Source organism: Lichenostomus cassidix, chromosome 4A (genome assembly GCF_008360975.1).
Source record: "Lichenostomus cassidix isolate B80296 chromosome 4A, HeHo_3.0, whole genome shotgun sequence".
Lineage (NCBI taxonomy): Eukaryota > Metazoa > Chordata > Aves > Passeriformes > Meliphagidae > Lichenostomus > Lichenostomus cassidix.
This window is the reverse complement of record NC_139485.1, coordinates 4,825,271-4,848,568: the sequence shown is the minus strand read 5'-3', so window position 1 is coordinate 4,848,568 and position 23,298 is coordinate 4,825,271. Positions and strand designations below refer to the sequence as shown.

Genomic DNA, 23,298 nt, shown 5'->3' with positions numbered 1-23,298 from the left:
GCTCTGCAAAACCAAGAACACTGCTGAACACTACACGCTCAAATCCATGTCTTTAACCTCATATTTAAACAAATAGAAACAAAAATAAGCCTCATACTTAAACTAAAATAAATCTGTTTGGTTTCTCAACTGAAAGGTCTCACAAAGTGCCTGCACAGTTCTCTAACTCAGACATTAAGAAGCAAACCCCAACAGCCAGCAACCTCCTGACTCACAGAGTGCAGAAAAAGCACTGGGTTCAGGAAGCAAAGCTCTTCAGAGGAAAATTGAAGCATGTGGTCTTCTGAAGTGTTCAAAATCACTAAAATTCCGTATTGTCCCCATATTTCAGCAGAATAACTGCAGTGCCTTTCATGTACTAATATTGCAACAATGCACCTCCAGGGCTGGATTAGGTCTAGTTTTATCTAACCATTCCAATAAAACAACTGTTCCAGCCTTGTATTGGTTTAAAGTCAAAGATAAAAGGAGTTGAACTTTGAAGGATCTCCCTGCCCACAAGAAGCACAACTGCAAACAGATGAAAGTCATTACTGACTGTGCTGAACGAGCTGCTGCTGACCTTTACTCAAATCTTGGGAGAATGCTGAGCAGCCTGAGCCCAGATGGAATACCAGCAAATGACAGTGTAAGACAGAAGAAATAAATTATTTTCCCACCTACTCTTCTATTTCGCTAAATTACTTCTCTTGGTTTGCCCAGTGTTTCCAACTGTGCATTTGAAGGAAGCTGGTGGGATCCTGCTCACACCATACCTGCACCCAGGGCTGGGCTTCCCCAGCAATCAAACAGTGGTGGCTGGACTGATGCTCAGTAGCAGAACTTCAGACACAAGACATCAGCATCCCCCTTGCTCTTGGGAACAGATGTGGTGGCATGGTCAATCTGATTTCTGTGCAAAATGCTTCACAGGCTGTCACCATCTGCTGCTGCCCTGGGTGAAACCTTTCACTGGTGTCTAATGACAAGATCAAACCAATCCAAGCACCCTGACATCACCTGAAATCCCAAGCTAGTTTCCTTGCTATGAACTCAGCTTGTTATCAGCTGATATGGTCTTCCTCACCTGGGTAACTCCTGCTGCTCTAGGGAGATAATGACTCTCTTGGGAATCATGGAACAAACAATCAAAAAAATGTCTTTAGATAAAACTATCTTGTAGCCAACTCAAACAGCAGGAAACAGGCAGATGATGCCTTAGTGTTTTGCTCCAGCTCATAAAGCAAGGGTTTCTGTCACCCACAGAAGACATGCCTGAAAAAGTTTTATGAGCAGAAGCCAGCTCTACTGCTCCACCAGAAACAACTTGCAGCTCAGCTTGCAATGCTAATGCCACCTCTGCTCTCAAAACTGTGGCAAATAAAAGTTATCAGGATCACCACCACCACAGCATCTCTGCCTACATGCCAATCAGCTACACCCCCATGCTCATGAGAGAATTTTAGTCAAGCATACACTGTCAGACATTCAATTTCAAATATAAAAAGGCAAAAAATTATTTAAAATACATTAATATGATTTTCTCCCAAATATAGAGTGATATTAATTCTACCCACCCTTTGGCTTTACTGGTATGCAACCATTTTTCTCAGCAAAGTGTGTTGTTACTGTCCTTCTACCAAAGCAGTGCTTGTAGTCAGGAATCTGTTAGGCCTAAATTCACTTAATCTCAGATGACTGTTTACTGATCCTTGCAGCACACATTTATACTTTTCATACTCTTCCATATTTCTATAAATAGATATCCTCACTGAAACAATGAAGTACTGTGAAAGTTAAATGAGGATTTAAATTTCCTTTTTAAATCTGAATGGTTTATCATATACACAAACATCAGGTACATACCTGAAATCAAAATGGTAATTTCATTAGTGAGTCAGAGAAAGAATGAAAATGTTTTCAAACAAACACACGCACATACACACAATTTGTGGCATCTGCCTATGACACTGATACACAGAGCAACATTTAAAGGATGGCCTTATCTCAGTCACTTATGGACTAAATTGAATTTGCACTGCTACCGAGGATGTAAAACTGTGAGCTGAAAAATTGGTAGCATGTGTAATTTCAGTACTTTACAGTAAATGACCAAATCTTGACCATTCTGGGAAGCAGAGGAAAAGCCCTTCCAGGCATATATCTGGGTCACCAGGAGCTTCAGAATCAAAATGTTTCAGTTATTTCCATATCAGAAGTGACATGTGTATGCCTCCACATCAATGAAGTTCTTTCATTCAGATGTCCAAAGGGCTATTGTGTTTATTTTAACACAACCCAGTTCACACTTCCCCCTGTATGACACAGTGTGCACTCAGGGCTTGGCTGGCTCCTCATCACTGCTGCTGAGCACTGATGGGGATCTCCACTCAATGCCACAGTGGCCCAAGGCCACCTTCCTCTGAGCAGGAAAAAGGGAATCTGTGAGATGGTCAAGTCCACTTGTGAAAACTTTGAAACAACACAAAGTCTGAAATCTTGAAACAATACCAAGATTCTGCCAGCAGGCTCACACCTAAAATTGATTTTCATTTTCAATTGTGAGGATATTTCTGTGGCCTGCATTTTTATCTCCAGCCTCAGCACAGTGCTATCTATCACAAAACTCGTTTTTACAAGCCCAGCCCTTCACATCAGCCACTTTTTCTCTAACTGAACACAAAAGTCTTACTCGAGTTACATTTGCTGGAGTGCAGGACAATGGGCTGTGATGTACTTTACTCTGGAAGAAAGAGGACTTTGGAGAAGACTCATTGACAAAGAAATTGTCAAGAGACAGGAGGACTCTGTTATGTTCCCCTACTTAAAAACCTAATCATAAGTTTAGCCTTGTGCAACTTGACAAATTTGTAGCTCAATGAGCAAAGAACCTCTTTTATATTTTGCAGTCACTGTTAACATTTCAGAAAAATGGAATGAAAAAACAGTTAATTAAGATAAATTACATGCTTTTTAACTTCTTATTTTGAATTCTAATTCAGAAACTGAATTCAGGATTCTTTGCATGGAATGCATTTGAAAGTCTCTTCAACTGAAACAGGATTTAGGAAAGGCAAACTGAGCAGTCTGTACTTAAGTGCTGCTTTGAATTTGATACTTAATCACAAACAGAAATGCACAAATTCTTCCATGACACTTAATACCAAAATGTGGATGAATTTACTTAACCTGTTTCCTCCCCTTGAAATTAGTACAAGATTTCACCAGGCCTTTCCAAGTGACTGGTAGTTAAGAGCCAGAAAACAGCAACAATACACTTTGCGTGAGTTCTCTTTCATTCCATGTTCTGTTTATTCCTGTGTTTTCTACATTTCTAAATTAATTTATTAAGTACAAATAGTTACACTACAATAAGCTAGATACATACCAAGAGCACTTTCCTTTCTCCATTTAATGCAGCCTTCTGGAGAAAGCCCAAGTAAATGGGTAAGCCCTGTCATATGTACTGGGGAGGGTGGAAATCCAAGAGCATTTCAGTGCCCTGAACAAACTCTCTGGGGAGTATTGATTCTGCCTGCATCTTCAAACAAAGAGATGCAAGCAAAAACTCTCCTGGACCAGCTGTATGTGCATCAAAGAGAATGAACAAAAGATAAACAGCCCAGACATGCTGCACACCTCCCAGCTGTGATCTCGGCACAGGAGGGCACACAGCTCAGCTGCTCCTCGTGTCCCTCCCCAGCCTGGGGAGGGGAGTGTTGCCCTGGGCAATGCCCCAAAATACTGAGCACTGCAGACATCCCACTGAGCAACTGTTCACAGCTTCTCCTGAAAGACTTTGGGATGCTGGGGAATAACTGCAACATCCATTGCCTTGTGGAGGTCTGACAAACCATGTGCCTTGTGCAAAAGACAAGTGCCATTCCATCTCCTTTCCAAACTATGTCTTTTAACCTTCATCATTTCACCTCTTTAATATCCTATCATAGGCACAGAGTGGTTAAAGACCTCCTGAGGAAGGGTGGGGGTGAGGTGTTTGCAGCACAAAGTCACCTCTTCTGGCCCAGAAACCTTTTTCCTTGGCATACAGCAGAGGTCACAATGTGCCTATTTTCCATTGTCCTGAGCCCAATCTCCACCAAACAGCTCCATGAAGAGACAGGCCTGTGTCTTTACACCTGCTTGGTCAGGCAGCAGATTTTCTTAGCACTCTGCAACCATCAGAAGCATGTATGAAGCACTCACTTTATCCCTTGGACCCAGAGTCCCAACCACAGCTTGGTCCTCAAGGCACTAGGGCAGGCAGCCACCTTCAGCACTAGCCAAAATTCCTAAGGATGTGTCTGCAACATCTAAGGCAGCACAGGCAGAGATCTGCAAGTTAGCTCCAAAAATGGAAGCAGAACAGTCTTGTTGCCCAGGTTTTGCAATGGGATTTATACATCTCTGCTGGGGGGTGTCTATCAGTTGCTCCTTCTGCTTTCCAGGGCAAGGTGGAGCACAAATTCTGGGCTGACTCTGGGCAAATCAAGCCCACATGGAGTTGTTCTCATGTGAGTGCTTATGTATCAAATTCAGCAGCTCTCTTTCCCGTGCCAAAGAGAGAGCACAGAGAGTTTAAAATAACAATACTTAAATCGTAAATGAATTGATTAAACCAAATCCAATTTCACTGTGGATTGTATTACACAGGGGAAATGTAGCAGGCCTGTGACACATGAAAATTTGTTTCTAATAGATATTCTTGTTATATTCATGAGGAGAGAAGGTACATTTCCCTTATTTTTTTAGCTTTTGTTTTTTTCCATAGCCTTTTTCCAAGGCAAGCTTCTTCAAAATCAGTCCCTGTAGCATTCAGACATCCAGAATTGTATTCCACTTCCAAAACACGCAAAAACTCAAGAGAAATTCAAATACCTGGAACATGCTTTTTCTTGCAGTACAGCATTGAAAGCAAAAACTGCTTTAAAAAATAGAAGTTAAATGTTAAATATCTGTAAGACTACATTTTAATCAAGCACGAAAGGCAATACAGCAGATGGAAGCGGTCATTCAATTCTTCCCCTGCCTCAAAAGTCTCTTTTCTAAAGGACATTGAAAGAGTTCCACAAAAAAACCCTGGTTTTCTTCATGTAATTCCCAATATTACAGAGTCATCTTGTTATCATTTTGCATTTTCTTCCTTATTTTACTGCTGCTTTATCGTGTTTAATCAAAGCAATACAAACATGTCCTGTTTTACTTTTACTCCTCATTTACTACCGCTTCAAACCTGCTAGCTCAGTCCTAGCAGCAATCCAGCTGCAGCAGAGAGCAGTAAATACCTCGCTGATCTCCTGCCTTCAATCCTGTCCTGCTTCAGCTAAACCATCACCAGAACTTGGGAGAGTTTAACTGCAGTGCCCGCAGTGCAGCCGTGTCTCTGGGCTGGCCGGGTTTTCTTCCCTGAGCCAATGCTGTTTTCTGCTTTGTTTACACAGCGTTTTTACAGCACCATTTGTCTGTGTTATCGTGGTTATCTGCATATTGATACAGACACAGCAGCACTGCTTCAGCCTGGAGAGTGGTGCTGCTCTGAAAAATCACTGCTCGCTCTGGTCACCGACCAGCTGCAAGGAAAGGCTTCCATTTCCCAGCAATCGGTTATTCCATTCAGGCATGCAGGCCAGGTAAATTAATTTGAGTATCCTCTTAGAAAAAAAAAAAATCCTAAACGAAAATTGGAGTAACACTATTATTCATTCAGACACAGTCAAGATCGTGAGCCACGTTGCTTACCTATGGATATGGTCCAAACTGCAGCAATTTTCATAATGGCCTTGGTGCGGGAATTGAAGCGGCTGTGCTCAATGGGATTGCGAATTGCTACGTACCGATCAAGAGAGATGGCACAGAGATGCATAATAGATGCAGTTGAAAAGAGCACATCTAGGGAAATCCATATAGGGCACAACTGTTTAGGCAAAGGCCAAGCATAATCTGAAACATAGAGAGAAAAGAAATGAAAGGAAAAAAAGAAAAGGAAATAATTTGGGAAGGTAGGCCATCATTTCTGAGAAACCATTGGGATATTTTAGCTCTGTGACACCAGTAAGGGGCACGTGCATGGGGAGTGGACAAGAAACCTCTCATGGGACCTCTCTGTAGGCAGTTACTGGCTCTGGACACTCCATACACCCATAGTCAGTTATCACACATCTGATTTCTGTGGCCAGTGGCGCTGCCTCCAAGTGACCATTTTAACTCTGTTCCCCACTCTTAACCTTTCTTCCATATCTTTACAAAATCAAATATTGCATTCCTTTATAACTTGCTCATCACATTGTTTTCATGCATTGCAAAGCACCTCGTTGCATGAACTTCACTCAGATCCTTTCTGAAGCTCCCTTGATATGCCCACCTCAGTTTCTGTCTGCTGAGGAGAAAGGGAGCAGACAGTTTTTCTGCACAGTCTAACACATAGCTAAACGACACTACTTCACCTTTTGTCCCCAGGCAGTGTGCCTTGTTATCAAAGGAGTACTTGCCTCCATACAGAGCAGCTGGGATTGAGTGGCTGAAATTCAAAAACTGTTTTGAAGGTAGAGCAGAATGTTATTTTTTAGAGAAACTATGTTAGCAAACAGAACAGACTAGATAGCTACATCTGACAGCAGCTGGCACGCAGCTCATTTGGGTGTCTGCACTTAGTAAACTGTTCACTCAGTGCTGAAGTACAGTTTGAGAATAAGAGCGACCCAGAAAGATCCTCAAGGTCCACTGATACTTAAATCAAAGCTCAGAGAAAATCGATTTGTGAGTGATATCCCCTAGTCAATGTCCAGAATGGATTGTGTGAGATCAATAACATGTCCTGCCAAGCTCTGGGCTTCTTATCAAAACAAATCAAGAGTATCTATAGCAGCCAAAAACATGAGAGGCTTCCTAATAGTTGTATAATGAGATATTCTTGTGTCTTCATTCAGAACGTGAATATCTAAAGCAATCTTGAAGTTTACCCCAAGGATCAGAATCATCACTCTGCAGAATCAATGTTATATTAAGAATGGTGCAGCTCCATCCTACTGATCTCAAATGGAAAGCATGAAACATTAGTCCCAGAAACCATAGTTTGAAACAAATTACCCAGCCAAGAGAGACCCAGGATACCTTCATGCAGAAACCTGAGATTAACTGAACCAGAGTAAATTATTATAAAATGTCCCAGAGAAGCCCAGGAACCTTTCACAAAGAGCACAGCGGAACGAGATGGACACATTAATTCATTTTACCAGTAGGAAACCCACAGATGAAGTGCTAAGTACTCACCAAACCCACCCAGCCAGACCTCAGCTCCGGGGAGATAAGCCACTCATTTCAGCAGGTTTGCACCACGTCTATTAAATGGGCTGTAAGTGGACTGAAATCCACAGCAGCAAGCGTTTAGGAGGTCCCTGTCAAAGGCAACTAAGTAAAGCACTTTGTGACTGGAGCATCTTTACTTTAAAAGGCACCTCTGCTGTACAAATGAATAGAGGTTGATTAAATGTGACTCAGCTCCTTTGTGACACTGCGATCAAACTCTGTGCCTCCTGCTCCCCTCCACACTCTGCAACACTGAGGACATCACTGCCATCGACCTGCAACTGAGCTCAGAGCTGCAGCTAAGCACACCTTGGATCTGCTGGGCATTTAATGATGCCTCAGTGAATGCTCTGGAGAAGAACAAGTCTGAAATCCCACAAGTGGTAGCCGAGCTCCCTGTACAGCCCCAGTCTTTGGCTGCCAACCCACGCTAAACACATTCAGCACACTTTATCCCTCACTCCTTCTCCTCTGAGGTGCCAGAGCCAGCTTTGTGCTGCAGGCTGAGATGAGCCATGAGCACAGAGACCCAGAGTGTGCCCTGCTGGAGGAAGTGGTCCCTGGGAATGTGTGCAGCATGATCATGACTGTGCAGCAGCCTCTGCAGAGGGGAACAGGGACATCCATGGCTGCTCCCCACATCGGGCAGATGGCCAGGAAACCTCCAGTGTCTCCAGGAAAAGACAGCCGCCCTCCAGGCTTCCTGTGCGTGGGAGCATCTCCAAGCTGATCTGTGGTGCTGCAGTGGGTACAGTCTGATTCCTGACATTTGCTAGACCTGGGAGAGGTTTCTACAGCAACCACCTTTTCAGTGTTATTGAATGATGAATAGCCTCTCTTACTTCTTCCTTGAAGCTATCCAAACACTTCCAGTGAGTGACTCCCCCCGGAACGACTCCTGCTATTGATGTGAACCAGCACAGCATCGCAACCAAAAAATGATCAGCAGCAAAAGTGGTGTGAGGAGAGCAGATATCACCTGCTGTCAGCCCTGGCACTGCAGGAAGCACAGATACCAACAGATCCAAGCCATGCTGCCCAGAACTACTGCCCAGGTGAACTGTCAGCATGTTTGTGAAGATAAAGGTGATATGAGAGTTCTCCTAATGCCAAATCCTGTTAGTCTTTGCTGTCCCACGGCACTCCATTATGCTTCTAGCTGAAAAGCCAGTTGTAAGAATAGGCATTTTACTTTCTCAGGAAGTTTCCTAAAATGATCTGCAATCAGAAAATGTCACTCTGGAAATTTGTAGAATGGCAGCTTGTAACACATCACTGTAGCTCGATAGAAAGGGCATAATACATATTCTATCTCAAAATGTAATTATTTTTAAGTAAGCATGGCACGTGCCTTTGAGAAACACCTGCACACAATGCCAGGAATTTGTAAAAAAAGAAAAACAGCTTTATTCTAATTCTGTTTTGAATAAATGTACAAAACATAGGAAATGTGCCCTGTGACTGTGCCAAGATGCAGACAAGGATTAAAAAACCTGTTAATGATGTTATACCTTTAAAACAATTTTATTCTCAGAAACACACTAATTACAGAAGGTAACATTTCTCTAATTTGTTCTTTTTTTCCTCTTATTTCATTTACAAAGCATAGTAATTACCCTATATTTAGAAGAGCAGATGACTGAAATGAATTCTTGGACCCAAGCACCTCTAAGATGTAGTAATTGCATTTCCAATGGAAAACATTCATCTCAGTCCAAATCTGGCTCCAAGAACGAAACAGTGCTAAACATCTGCGTAAGCAAAAAAACAAATTCTTTGTAAGAAACTCTGATTTTTGTACCTTGAATAATCTGAGCCCTTAAAATCACATTATTTAATGCACTGGCTGGTAGACCAGAGAGGGAGTGCTGAAGGGAATTAGATGAATGTAGCAGATCAGAGCAAAAGTTGGTATTTCTTCACTCAGCATGTAATCAAACTGCCGATTTTTTTGCCTCCAGATATTTTGTGCGTGGTAGAAGTTTACACTGGGCAAATTCACAGAGAAAAGCATAGAGAAGACTACTGCAGTGATATTACTCTGAAATCAGTGTTATCTTCTAGCTCTGGTCAGAATAAAACAACCATGTAAAAAATCCAGGAGGGAAACTTCTGCAGAATATTGCTTCACCTTCCAGCACTGAATAGCATCTCATGGAATCTGAGATGCTGTGATTCCTCGCAGGACCCATGGGACAAACACTCATATTTAACCAGCAGCCATGGTCCCTAGGTGGGATTTCATGTCCTGCCCCGGGATGAAAAAGCAAACCACAGTTCCTGTGTGTCACTGAACAGCTGAGATGAGCACAGACTGCTGGCAGCAAAATAAAGAAACTCAAAAGCATTTTGGCACAGTCACAGACCATCTCTGTGTGTAGTTAATTTGCTGTCGGATAAGAGTTCCTTACTTTTTTTTGTGTTTTCCATCAAGAAAGATGGCAGCTCTGAAACTGAGTCACTTTTGTCAGAGTTTTTATGCATATGGGTAAAAGGTGTTGCTTAGCATTGTTATAGGCATTGTACTGTTCAGAATTACCAGCTACTGTAGCAGGAGGTGACTGAATAATCCAAAACACAGCAAATGGAAACAAAATTAATTATGTCAAATGGCAAAACAAAATTACTCCAGATTTTAGGAGAATGGCTGTGTTGGGGAAAAAAAAAAAATCTGTTTCTTGTACATATTCAGTACCTCTACAGTGCAATCTGCTTCAGGATATCTCATGGGAATATCTAGTATAACACCTAGGACAAATCTAGAATAACAGCAACAAAATACCTGCTTACAGCACAATAAAACGAAGAATTATGTAAAATTCATCTCTGTATTTTCCAGAGATTTTAATGGGAAACTCACAGCAATCTGCATCAATCATTTCTTTTCCAGTCATGAACAGGAATTTGGAAAAGGATTCAGAACAAATTTGTTGTGTTGAGCCAGTGCTTTGTATCTGTTGGGATGGATAAAAGGATAAAAACCATCCTTCAAAATGACACAGGAAGAAAAAGGGTATATTTTGTCTCATTGTGACCTTTACATATATATATATATATATATACTATGACCTTTACATATATATATATGCACACTATATATATTCTTTATATAGAGAAACAAGCTAAAAGGTGCAGAATAAGTACCAAAGATGCTTATGTGTTCAAAAGCCTCCTTTAACATTGTCCATTGGTTTGGCTAAAAACTAAAATACATGTAATATTTCTCATTTTAGGGTTCTGATATTTAGCGTATTCAGTAAATTCACTTTTAACTACTTGAATGACTTGAATGAAAAAAGGAAGGATATTATCATTATATTTGAGTGAATCTTAATCCCAGTACAAAGCACAATTTAAAATGGCAACACTGTGTGTGTTTGAAGCACCTTTTGATCATCCACAGATCTGTTGCAGGCCATGCACTGACCCACTGCCCTGTGCAGTGCTCTGACACCTGGATAGGTCAGTGACAAAGACCCAGGAGATGGCTCAGCTAATTCCCTGAGAATTCCCAGAGGAGCAGAGTGCACTGTGCACTGACAGCACTCATTTGGGTTTCTCCTTGCTGTCACTGAGAGCAGCAGCAGACAAGGCAAACAGCAACCCGAAAACACACCCCAAACCTGCCACTTGCAGGTTGGTTTTGCAGCCTTTGAAGATCCTTTCACAGATTCCAGGAAAACCCGCTGTTGTGGGCTGTAGAATAAAGCCTACTCTTTCCCACTGCTTTTTACCCCCCACTGCACCATTGATGAAACTGAAGAATTTTGTACAAACCAGACTTTCCAGTGCTCACTTTAAAGTTTCATAGCTGCCACAGGCTTTGCAAAAATAGAAAGCAATTACATACAGTTTTAACATTACTGCATTGCATTATTCCCAAGGGAATGAAAGAATTTAAATCATTCCCTTCTCTCTCTCTCTTATCTAGGAAGTAAAGAGTTTCTTAGTCTGAAATACCACATCAGGAAGTGTATAGCTATGTTATCTCTTTTCTGTTAGTTTGTTTTTCTCAGATTTACATAGACAAATGACTCAGAGATGTCCATATCACTCTGAGAGTCACACACCCAAGGGTGCTGAAAATCTCCATCGTGCCCAGGAAGTACAGAATGTCTTGCTTTACCCCCCACAGTCCTCAGTGGTTTCCAGCACATCCACAGAAGGGCTCATGCACATGCAGCCAAGACCCCTGGCTAAATGAACAGCTGGTCTCAAGGGCAGCACTGCCAATCCTTTTGATTTTATCATAAACAGAGTGGAATTTAATGTTTTCTCCAACATATTGGACTCCTGGGCTCCAAGTTACATGAGAAATTAGGCTTATCTTTCAGTTTCTAGTCTCATTTTTCTAGAGGAAAAAAAGGGTGTCCTAAAGCTATCTGGATCCCTCTAACAGCACATGTTCTAGCTTGGCCAAGAACAGGGACATAATCTACATACAAAGTGGGACAGTGACTTTTCGGATTTACTTGAGTCTGTGCCACTGCTCAAATCCAGCTGGGCTGTGACACTGTTCCTGAGCTTCGGTTTTCCTCTGAGGTATTTGTTTTTCTACTCCTGGAGCTGTCAGTGTGGCACAAGTGTCCCTCATGCAGGGAGCAGCAGGAAATGGGCATGGAGCAGCCTTTGGAAACCCCAACCACTGAGGGAAACTCCAGAGGAGCTGAATCTGCCTCCAAAGATGTTTCAGTTCTTGTCTCACAAGTTACAGTGATTAATTGATGTGACTGTATTTTATTGCGAATAAAACAACTGCACTCACTATGCTGTTATAAGAATTTTAAATAACTTAGATTCTCCTTTCTATCCAGTACTGCAATGACTTGCAGTCTTGACAGGATGTGTAAGAAAGAAGGAAAATTAAAGCTAGAACAGATATAATTATCTGAGCTAGGGAAAGGTTGCTTGAATACCTTTTAAGTAATATTTTAAATGCTAGGAGCCAGCTCTCCACATACTATACTTAAAACAACGCTGTTAATAAAATGGGATGTTTTCTTAGAAGTAAACATAGTGAATGTTGTTTGCATTCCAGTGTCAGCATCTCTTCTCTTATGGAAATATAAAACTATTCTGGTGCAATTTGTCATTCCATAAATCCATGTGTTATATTGATTTTTTCATTCATTGGCAGAGACTAAAATTATGTTTGAAGCCAGAGGAAAAATTTCCAGACTCAATGATGTTCTCTTCTTTCAGTTTAAGCATCTGCAGTTGCATCTGGAATTTTTACATTGAGTGATATGGGCAGTTAACGGAGCAATGGTACAATTAATTGAATTGTTTCAGCAAGTTCATCTAAAGGGTTCCTTCCAGCATTTTAACTCCAAGAGAGCTATGATCTCGTCACACACTTCTGAGCTACATGTTCTTCATAATAATTTATCTAAATGAAACCACAGTCTAATAAAATATTTATAGCAGTAAACATTTTCTATTTACTGATATTCTGTATGTCAGCACAGCATCAGGACAGCATCCTCTCCTTCAATTTCCTTCATGCAGCTCATAAATCAGCCTTTACCTGTTATTTAAGCAACTAATAAAGCAACAGTTGAATGAACACCACACTGGAAAGTAAGCCCACAAGCAAATACAGACCTCACATGAATAACTTCTAAACATAAGTATATAAATATTTTCAAAAAATCTGTCTCGTAACAAATTGCACAAACGTGTCAGCAACAGGTGGTTTTCCCCCAGTTTTGATGAAATTGAGAAAGATCCATTATCACAAGAAATAGCTGCCAAAGCCTGCAGATCATTTGAGGGAACTGAAATTCAGAACTGAAAATGATGTGGCATTATTCAATTACAGCTGACAGCTGAGCAGTTACCTTAGCTGGAACAAAGAAGCCATCTGCTTGAACCCAGAGTTGCTAATATCAAATAAAGCTTAGACTATGCCTCTATCCTAGGATTGCCTCTGGGGCTAGTGAGAGGACACAGAACTATAGAGAGGACATTTTTTTAGGTATTTGGTTTTATTTCAGCAGAATTTGGTGGTTGTTTGTGTTTGTGGGGGTTTTTTTTGGTTTTGGTTTTTTTGGCTTGGTGGCAATTCAGATGTCTGTGTTATGCTGACAGCTGCCTTGGAGCCTACATGGGATTAATCCTCTTTCTCAACTTGGGCTCCCTCCTGACAGTGCAGCTGGACAAACTGGCCACCAAATCATGATCAAATACCTGAGTTCACAATAAAATAAGGATTGTCTTCTTTTGATATAAGGAGTTCCATATTCAGAGAACACAGGTCTGTCATCTTTAACCAGCCAATGCTTTTACTAAATATTCCGGGAAGATGACAAATTTGATAGGAATTTCCATCCTCATTGTAAACCATCTTCTGGCAAACCAGCAGTGCTGGCTTGGAGCATACAGATGCAGATGTTTGGTCTGCTATATTTGGCATGTCCACTCAGTAGTTTTTCTCCTGTGTCTTGGGATATAAAGCATGATGTGAGATCTGCTGTTTGAAAAGTGTCAATGGTTTTGCCTCCCTTTTGCTGCAGGCTGCTTGGTGTGCCCAGGATGTGATCCTCATTTTGGCTCCCATCCAGCACAGCCCTGCACCTGCACCAGTCCCATGCCAAAGCACAGTGAAACTCACACTCAGGTGCTTCAGGGAATTTAGGGATATTGAAGTGGTTCAGTGGATCAGCTTTCCTGTTAGGGGCAGTGGGTTAATGCTCTGGCTGCACTTCCTGCCAGTGTGAGTCAAGGTTTGCTTGTCTGATGAGGTCAAAAGCCAGCACAAGCACTTGGTGAGACTGATATGGGCTAGATACCACTTCAACCAAAGGAAGTAAGCCATATTTTGGCCATGCTTAGCGAGAATTATTTTCATTTCTGATCTTAGAGCAGGATTTGCAAAACACATTCCATGTTTAGGTTCCTCCAAGGCAATGGGCATCTCTGATTCTATGTGATTATACAGGTAGAAATGCCAGTGTGAGAGTGTTCCACAGAAATCACTGCCAAAAGCAATTATTTGGGGGTTGCTAAGAAGCCTAGAAATTCTGGTCCCCGTTCTTGAGTGCCATCTACTGTCCTGCATATCTTAGATGCACACCTCCCACTTACAAAGCATTTCTGCCCTCTGCCCAGACTGCTCCTGACCAAGAACAGACATCGTTACAGCAGAAACATCAGACTGGAGCTCAGCACACTGGAAACAGCACCTTCATTAGCAAAATTTTCCTTTGAGAAAGTCCCTGAACACCTTTACATGTGCAGTAATCCCAAGGAAATGTGTGAGCATGTGAGCAAGTACCACTTCTCCAGGAGTTTGTTAACCACCATGTGCCAAATCAGCACAGAAATCTGTGTGTGTGCAACCTGCCCCAGTTAAAAGGCAACATAAGGAATGAATGAATCACTGTCATTCTCTGAAACAGGAGTGGTGGACAATTCATCCCCTATGTAAACAAGAGACAGACATTTAATTAAAGAACTCTAATAGCAATCTAGAAAATGCATGTATTGCTAATCAGTTCTATACTCTGCAGGAATAACTTGCTGAGCCATGGAAGTGTGCAAAATAGGCCTAGTTTGTACCCAGAAATACACAGGTATCCACTAGGATTCTTGATGTGTGTTGTTATCCAGAATAAAACTTATAGGGGATTTTGTTGATAACTGTCTTTTAACTGAGGAATAAGATGTAGAAATGAGAGGCAGTAAACAAGTGTGTCTAAACTAGACCAAGTTATTTAACAACTTGACCTCTTCTCAAATCGTGCACAATACTGGAAAAATATTATTTCAGTAGCCTTTATCTTCCAACACAATGTTTCAAAGTCTGAAGTCAACCTCAGTTACCCAGCTGTCCTTCCTCACTTCTTCCTCTGTTTTCCCATAGTACTTAGATGTTTCCTCATTTTGCCACACCATGGAAACCATGGAGGCTGCTCTCACAGGCCTGAAAAATAATTTTCCACAAGAAATGAAATGTGATTTTAAATCACCCCTTTACTCCAAGCAAGAGATATGTCATTTGGTGTGACAATCAAACTTGTAAAACCACATAATACGATGTTAAGGATTTGCATTATTGCAAATGCAATAATGTGATTTTGTGCACAACTTGTTACTAATTAAAACTGCTCACTTCCCTGAGTCTACTATAAAAGACTTGAAGGTGGAATGTGATTTAACCTGAGATTACAGTGCTTTCCTACTGCAGTGTTTACAGCCTATAAAATGCCTGATTGTTGCCAAACTGTTGCATGAGGATACACAAGAGTCAACCCAGCACAGCTCTTCTCTACAGATCCCAAAATTTAGAAACATTTCAGACTGAGCTAACACATGTACCTCCATCCTCGCATCCTGAAACTCAGGTGACATTCCTCAGACAAAAAGAAAACAATCAGGCAGCAGAATCACTCCTGCTTTTCTGTCTCTCACTGACAAATGATGCAAACACACAGTTTTGAATCCTGAGAAGGTCTGTGTTGAAAACAGCAGTGCAAGATAAGATGATCCCATTTCCATTTCCCATAACAAGGTTTTGGCATTTGGACCCTATTCCTGGTGGGTAACATCAGAGACAAAGTGAAACTTAACACATGACCACCCTCTGGGTACAGTTGTACTCCTTTGAGTTTTGCAGAAATTGTAGGCCTATTGTAAGTTCCATTAACATGAAGTAGAAGTTTAATTTAACATGGATAAATGAAGCGTGGGCGTACTGATATATTAGAAAGAATACTATTACCCAGAAAATTATAGTGGTCTCATGAGGTGGTAAAGGAAACTAAAGAAATTATATTTAGTCAAGTTATACCATTGGGGGTTTTGATAGGCTTGTTTTTGCTTTGTAATCAAGTGCAACATTATTTTATTATCATGGTTATACTATTATTACAGTGTAATCTTGCAGTTGATTACAAATCAAACCCAGTGATAACTACAATAATAAAATAATGTGTTAATGTAATAATCCAGCAAAACATAATAAAATGGGTGCTGTGCATCAGGCACAGCATTGCCAGCCAGTCAAGGGACTGTCCCACTCTGCTCTCACCGGGGTGGCCTCACCTCGAGTGCTGGGGACATTTTTGGGTGCCACAAGAAGAAGGAGATTGAGGACAGCCCTCGCTGAGATCTGCAGCTTCCTCATGAGGGGAAGAGGAGGGCAGACAATGATCTCTCCTCTGAGGTGACAGTGACAGGACCCAAGGAAAGGGCCTGAAGCTGAGTCAGGGCAGGGTTAGGTTGGCTGTTAGGAGAAAATTCTACTCACAGAGGGTGGTTGGGCACTCTCTGGAAGAGGCTGCCCAGGGAAGTAATCAGCCCCAAACCTGAGAGAGCTCAAGGAGCATTTGAACAACACTCTCAGGCACATGGTGGGATTTCTGGGGTGTCCTGTGCAGGGCCAGGAGTTGGACTTGATGATCCTTGTGTGTCCTTTCCAACTCAACAACATAGCATATTCTACGATTCTAAAATGCTAAGTGTTGTCTTAAATTTGACAAATACAAATGGATAATATGGGTGCTGTACTATAACTAGCTACTCCCAAGATACCAGAGGCACCTATCCCAATATGGACTAGAAAAAGCTTGGAAAAGTCATTATGGGAAGCAGATGAAGTAAAATGTAAAAGGTATATTTGAAGTACTTAATCTTGAAAGTTGTTTCCCCTGTTTTCATGCTTATCAACATCAACTTGCTGTGTTACATCAATCAATTAACCTTGTTCTGCTGCTGTGCATCTTGGATGGACACAGCTAGACAGATCTGAACAAGTAGACTCACTGCTCTTGGCTTCTCCTGTGTTAAAAGGCAATCTCTGTTAATTTCAAACGGACTGATCAGAAGGAATCAACAAAAGTCCAACTGCAAATTCAAAATTTTCCCCAACAAATCTGAAATTTAAAGAGCGGAGTGAGAAGTGATTACCATTCAGAACAAATGTGCAGACAGAAGGGCAGAGCTCCGCTGCCTCCCAAAACAAGCCATCAATATTCATGGGTGTCAGACACGCATTTACAGTCTCCTGCATCCCAGTGGGTGCCAAATAGGTACGGTAAAAGCCTGTCACACAATTTCCATATCTCAACAACACCAAGACCTTTTCATACAGCTGCTGCCTCTGATTGAAGATGGAAATAGACGTTTATAAAAACAAGCGAAACACCCAAAACTTACCAAAAATAAACACTCTGCAAAACAAATTACACATCAGAAGATGGAGAGGTATTGGTCAGAATAACAACTGGTCTGTCCTGATAAGTGCAGCGCACCTGGAGAAGGGAGGCTCCAGGAATGGAAATCAAACCACCCAAAAAACAACTATGAATTGACAGAGTCTTATCAACCATCCTGCCTCACCCATCAAATCTCACACCTAAGAGCTGATAGAGGAGCACTTCATGTTTGTTTATTACTCATTGAACTTTCTAGTCCTGAACCTTTTTCATCTAGGAAGCAAGACAGCATCTTGGAGGAGAGATTCACTCACTGAACCCACTGCTGTCACTGTGCTTATCAGACTGCCTGCAGGAATAGCAAAGTTTTCCAACAGTAAAACTTATTACAACAAGAAAACATGGAGATTGGAAAAATGGAATATATATTTGAAACTAATGCATGAAATCAACATTTTGCTATAGCACGTATTTTTAATCAGAGCCTAGGCTCCATGACAGGCTCATGTACAGTTTCCCCTCATGCCATTAGCATCTTTAATGAAAATTTTGGCAGAATAGTCAGTAAGGATCCATTCTGATTCTCTTGTAAATTGTCCATTCAGGAAAACATTGTATTTTTTCAATGAGGCAGTGTGCAAAATAGTGCAAGGCAGAGCAATTGGCATGTGGCCCCTCTTCCATCTATGTAATTTTCATTTAATTTCTATGCAAGCAGATGAATCACATCAGAGCCTGTTTCCCAGCACAAGCTGACAAAACGCGAAGTAGGAACTTATTGCTACACTTATTGTTATGTCTCAGGGAAGTGAACTAACCTATGAGGGTATTTTAATGAATAATAGACAACTCTAGAACCAGAATTTCAAGGAATATGTCATGTGAATTGGATAGAGACAGTAAAATCATAATTTGCTGAGTAGAATTTAATGATATCAATTCAACTGATGGATGGGAAAGGAAGTAGAACAAAAAAGTTAATTCTGAGTTAATTGACCTAATCCTGGAAACATTCATAATTTAAACTAATGTATTACACTGGGATATTTGTCTTACAACATATTCAAGGGCTTTTTAGAGATTTCACCTCACTTCTCTGTATTTCTTTCCATCTTGTGTAAAGCAGTTGTCTATATATGTGTTAGTCTGCCTAATGGCAGTGATTTTCTCCCATACTTTTGAGCACAAAGGCTGAGCTGCCCCACTATGTGCATCCCCTGTGAAAATACAGCAGTGTCTTGAGGAGGCCTTGGCATGTCACCAGCATTCAGGTAGAGCCATTAAGGCAAGAAATTATGATATTATTATATTGATCACATAAAGTTATCACACACTAAAAAGAAATCTTTTCACAAAATACTTCCCATAACACAATACAGTAACACTAAATATGGTAGGATGTACACAGCTACACCAAAAGGCAAAATGCAGATGAGGCATCCAACAACAAATTTCCTGAGTGATGAGAGGAACCAACATCAAGGTGTGCCATGGGAGGTTTAGATTGGATAAGAGGAAAAATCTCTTCACTGAAAAGATGGTCAAGCATTGCAAAAGGCTGCCAGGGAAGTGATGGGGTCACTGTCCCTGGAACAGCTCAGAGGATCTGTAGATGAGGTGCCTGGGGACATGGTTCAGTGGTGCCCCTGGTAGGATCAGGTTAATGGTTTGATGTGATGATCTCAGAGGTTTTTCCCAACCTGAATGGTTCTGTGGAAACAGAGCACAAACTGAACTAGGATGAAAGAGCTTTTCAGTGTTAAGTCCAGACACAGAACAGGAACACAGCTGACCAGCCTTGGAGTTCTGGGCTTTCCCTCAAGTTCTCTGCTATCTACAGCAGCAGCCAGCACAGGAAAATGAGCCCTAAGTTAACCTTTACAGCAGACTGCAAGCAGGGCCTTTCCTGGAAATTGTAACTGCTCCTTGACAAGTGTGGAGAAACACATTCTACTGACTATTCCCTCAGCCCAGTTTCACTCTGCTGAGGTTAGCAAGAAGGGAGAGCAAGTTCTCAGCATGAGATAATACATTTAGATATTTGGTGCATGGAAGTGTTGCTAGATTTAGCTGCAGTCACCTTCTAGGAAAGAAAACAAGTGATTTGTGGGTAAGAGAAAACAGAAGTAAAAGCAATAACTGGCATGGGGTGTTCAGGATGCGCAGAGTGGATGAAGCCATTGAGATGCACTCCTGTCACAGCTCACCTGTGATCACAGCTGTGTTTTAAATTTTGGGTCACAAATATGATGCTTCTAGGTGGAGAATATTTCATTCCTCACTTCACTAATGTTTGGGTAAAGATTAAGAGGAGTTGCTGCCCTTTCAGTCAGGCACAGGCAGCTCCCTTGCTCGCTGAGGCTTTGTGGTGTGGCTGGGGAGGCAGTGAACACTTTAACTGGGTCCTTCTCCAGATGGGCAACAGGCAGGTAAATCTGGATGTACAATGACACAGACTAAAATTAACTCAATCTCAGTAAAATTTCTGCAATTCTAGTTAAATCCTTTCTCTTGATTTTAAAACTTTTAGAATGGGGATGAACCACTCCCAAGGAGGACTCTGGGTGCCTGGAGCTGGTGCTGTTCTTCCTTTCAGATAAGGCTAAACCATCTGTGGGAAACACATAACCTGTCTTCAATTTTCTTGGTATCTCCACGATCTGCCTGGTGCCTTTATAAAGCACCAAATTTACTGCTGGAACAGTTTACCATCGCAGGGTCTTTCTTTTTATACATAATAATTCCGGCTTTCTCATTATCTTGTATCAATTTCTGGTTTGCTACAAAGCATGTAAGTTTATATTTCTTTTCAACAAAACTCATAAAAGTTAATTACAAGGAGGCAATGCACTTACACAGCTACCACAGGATCTAACAGGCTATTGTCATAAAAAGTAAATAAAGATTCATGCATTTTAAAGCACATTTAGCTTCACTGATCTAGAAGCAAATTGGGCATGAGAAGATTGCACTGACGGCATTAAAAGTGCTGCTGTATTTAAATTGACATCAGTAAAACAGGGATTTATAAAACAGAAATGTAACTATACACACTCCAGATTTTGGGGACTTTACGCTCCTGTGAGTTTTAAAACCTGTTGCATCTTCCAAAAATTTTGAGCAAAAGGATGAAATAAAAACTATAATTGGGACTAAAACTTTATTTGCATTAAATAACAACAACTAAATGAGTGCCATTCAAAATTATTCTAATGAGTCATCTTGCACATAAAAGATTTATTTTGGATGGGCAATTCTCAATTTCACCAAGCAGGCAAGACAGACCCATCCAATTTAATGTCTAAAATATGAAAAATAGCTCCCTGATTGGATGCAGCACACAAGCTGTGGGTAAACTAGAAAAATATAAGGCCATATGTTTCAACTAGTATAACAGGAATTACTTCACTGAAATAATCTGAAGTATTTTAACAGTTCCCTTCACCTTTCAGGAACAGGCAGGGCAAAGGTGGACTCTGGCCAGCCTCTTCTGCCACATTTGTAGAGCACCCAAGGAAACATCCTCTCTGAGATGCCTGGGTGATAGTTTTCATGGCTTGTGCTTACCTAGAACTGCTTCTGTGATGTGTTTTTGGGTGACACCACACCTCCAGTTGAGCTGTGGAGCTAGGAGAGCTGCAAAAAACCTATCCTCACTTCACAAGAGCACATCAAAGCTTTGTTACCTAACCTGCTCTGCAGCCTGCTCTCATTGCCAGTGAGCTTCTGGCTTTATTTCAGACCCCAGCCTCAAACAGTGTAGAGCTGGTGGCCCAACTGACCCAGGGATGATTTCTTGAGCACTGACAGAGCTGCAAGAGAGGACATTCTGATAGCAGGTTGCATTGGATAAATCTGTAAAGGGAAAGCAGCCCCATTTATCAGCTTTTGAAGGAAAGTTTCAAAGCACATTTGCCTCTTAGGAAGTATGAAGGTGATTGGAGGCTCTGCTTTCTTCACACTGCAGTGTTAGGATTTTCTATTTAAAACCCACTTCTTGCAAGAAAGTTAAAGGTTTTGATTTCATAAGAAGTTGCTCAGAGATATGTCCTGGCTTTCTGTTGCTACACACTGAAACACACATATTTTGTCCTCAACATCCCAAAAGAAGGCTACTGAAAGGAAAAAGGCTCTGGAAGATGGAAAACATGACTGCAGCAGCTCAGTGTCCTACTAATACTTGGTAGCAAACAACAGGACACAGCAAGTCAGAAAGTTCTTGTCAATCCTGCATTCCTGGGGGATCAGGAAACTCCTCTTGTGATCTTTGTGATTTCATTTTCCTGTTTGAATTATGTAGCTCAGCACAGTGTTTCTCTAAGTTGAGTTTGATTCCTGTATGAATTTTTTCTTTTGGTATTTAACAAAAACCAACGAAATGAACAGAAAAACCTCAACAGTCTCAGCCAACACAGGAAGGAGTTCACTCCTTTTGCGGCAGGAAAAGCAAAACACAAGTGCCTTAGGGAGCACCAGCCTCACCAAGCCAATGCAAAGGCAATCACAAGAAGCTTTTCATGCCAAACCACATTAAGCAAATAGATGTCCACATCTAAAGACACCCACTTTAGAATCAGGCCCTGCTCAGACCAGGAGCACATTTCAGTACTGAGCTGAATGTTCCACACTGTGCAACACTGGGTCACCTTGTCTGGACAAATGCCAGCTCATTTCTCTTACCTCTATGTTCCATAAAGCTCTAACAGGAGACTGGCTTGTGCTTTGGATGATGGTGTTGAAACCTAATGAAGAGCAGTGGCATGAAAGGAGCTGCATTGCAGTGGCAGAAGAGATTTCCTCAGACTCAGAGAAGAGCAGCAAAACATCTCAGAACCTCCTAGCTGAGGGACGCTGCCACAGTCATGCCAAGAGCTACAGTCATGACCAGGCAGGAAGAGAGTAAAGAGGTTGGAGAAGACAGAAAATTGCTCTGGCAAAAGTCCTAGCCTCTCTGAATGTCCTGTCAATGTTTCCACTGACTTTTACATAGGCAGAATCTCCCCTCATGCATTTTTTAGGGAACCATTCCCCAGGTCCCCCATGGTCAGTTATTTACCTGTAGCCTGCTGCGACTGAGCAAAAAAAGGCAGAGCAATCCATATAGAAAATAAAATATAACATGCTCTGTAGCATCCCTGTGTTTTATTCTTCCATACTGGGTGGGCAGGAAGAAAGTACTTGGTATGTCACTTTTAATCTCAGAAATATGGTCTCATGCTTCCATGCAGGTCAGAATAACTGGTTTTGTTCAGGCCTTTCTGCAAGAGCCTCTGTCTGCTAAAAAACCTGTCAGACCCCTGGGGCAAACAGTGAGTCTCTGCAATATTCCTTGGCCAGCTGTGAAAATCTGGGCTAAAAGCACATTTTCCTGACAAAGGGCAGGATCAGCTCACATGCCAAGGCTGTGGCTCACACACACCTGACCTGCCCAGTGCCAGGCTGCTGGCACAGACTCCTTGTTTGCTCCCTGAGGGGCACCCTGCTCTGGAGGGCACACCCAGGACCTTTGGGATCCTCTGCACCTCTCTGGAGCAGCGTTTAGTTCAATCTAATGCACGATCTGATTCAAAATGCATGTAATCAGTAAATTTACACAGCCAACAGAAAGCAGTCACACCACCTTCTCCACAGCCAGCCCTCACGGTGGAAGCTACCAGAAGCAGAAGCTGCTGGAAGTGTTTGTGCTCTGCTCATCTGTGCTGGCCTGGGCAGCCTGAGCTCCATGGGGAGCAGCATCATCCCTGGCAGATCAGGCCAAAAGCCCCATTAACCCCCAGCAGGTGAAGGAGAAGGCTGCTTAGATGAGCAGAAAAATATGTTTACAAATCTGAAATGTATATTGTTCTCTCATGTTTTC

At 41.6% G+C, this 23,298-nt stretch overlaps 1 protein-coding gene across 11 annotated transcripts in view; it reads right to left on the bottom strand.

Annotated features, from left to right (window-relative positions):
- The window catches only part of HTR2C (5-hydroxytryptamine receptor 2C), a 224,847-nt gene that overhangs the window by 8,073 nt on the left and 193,476 nt on the right, over positions 1-23,298 (bottom strand). For 10 of the 11 annotated variants that reach the window (XM_085060273.1, XM_085060269.1, XM_085060270.1 and 7 more), the window contains one exon: positions 5,719-5,919. The exons of the other annotated variant lie outside the window; for it this stretch is intronic. In XM_085060273.1, the coding sequence (XP_084916399.1) occupies positions 5,719-5,919 (201 nt within the window). The remainder of the gene's footprint in view (positions 1-5,718; positions 5,920-23,298) is intronic. 11 annotated transcript variants of the gene reach the window in all.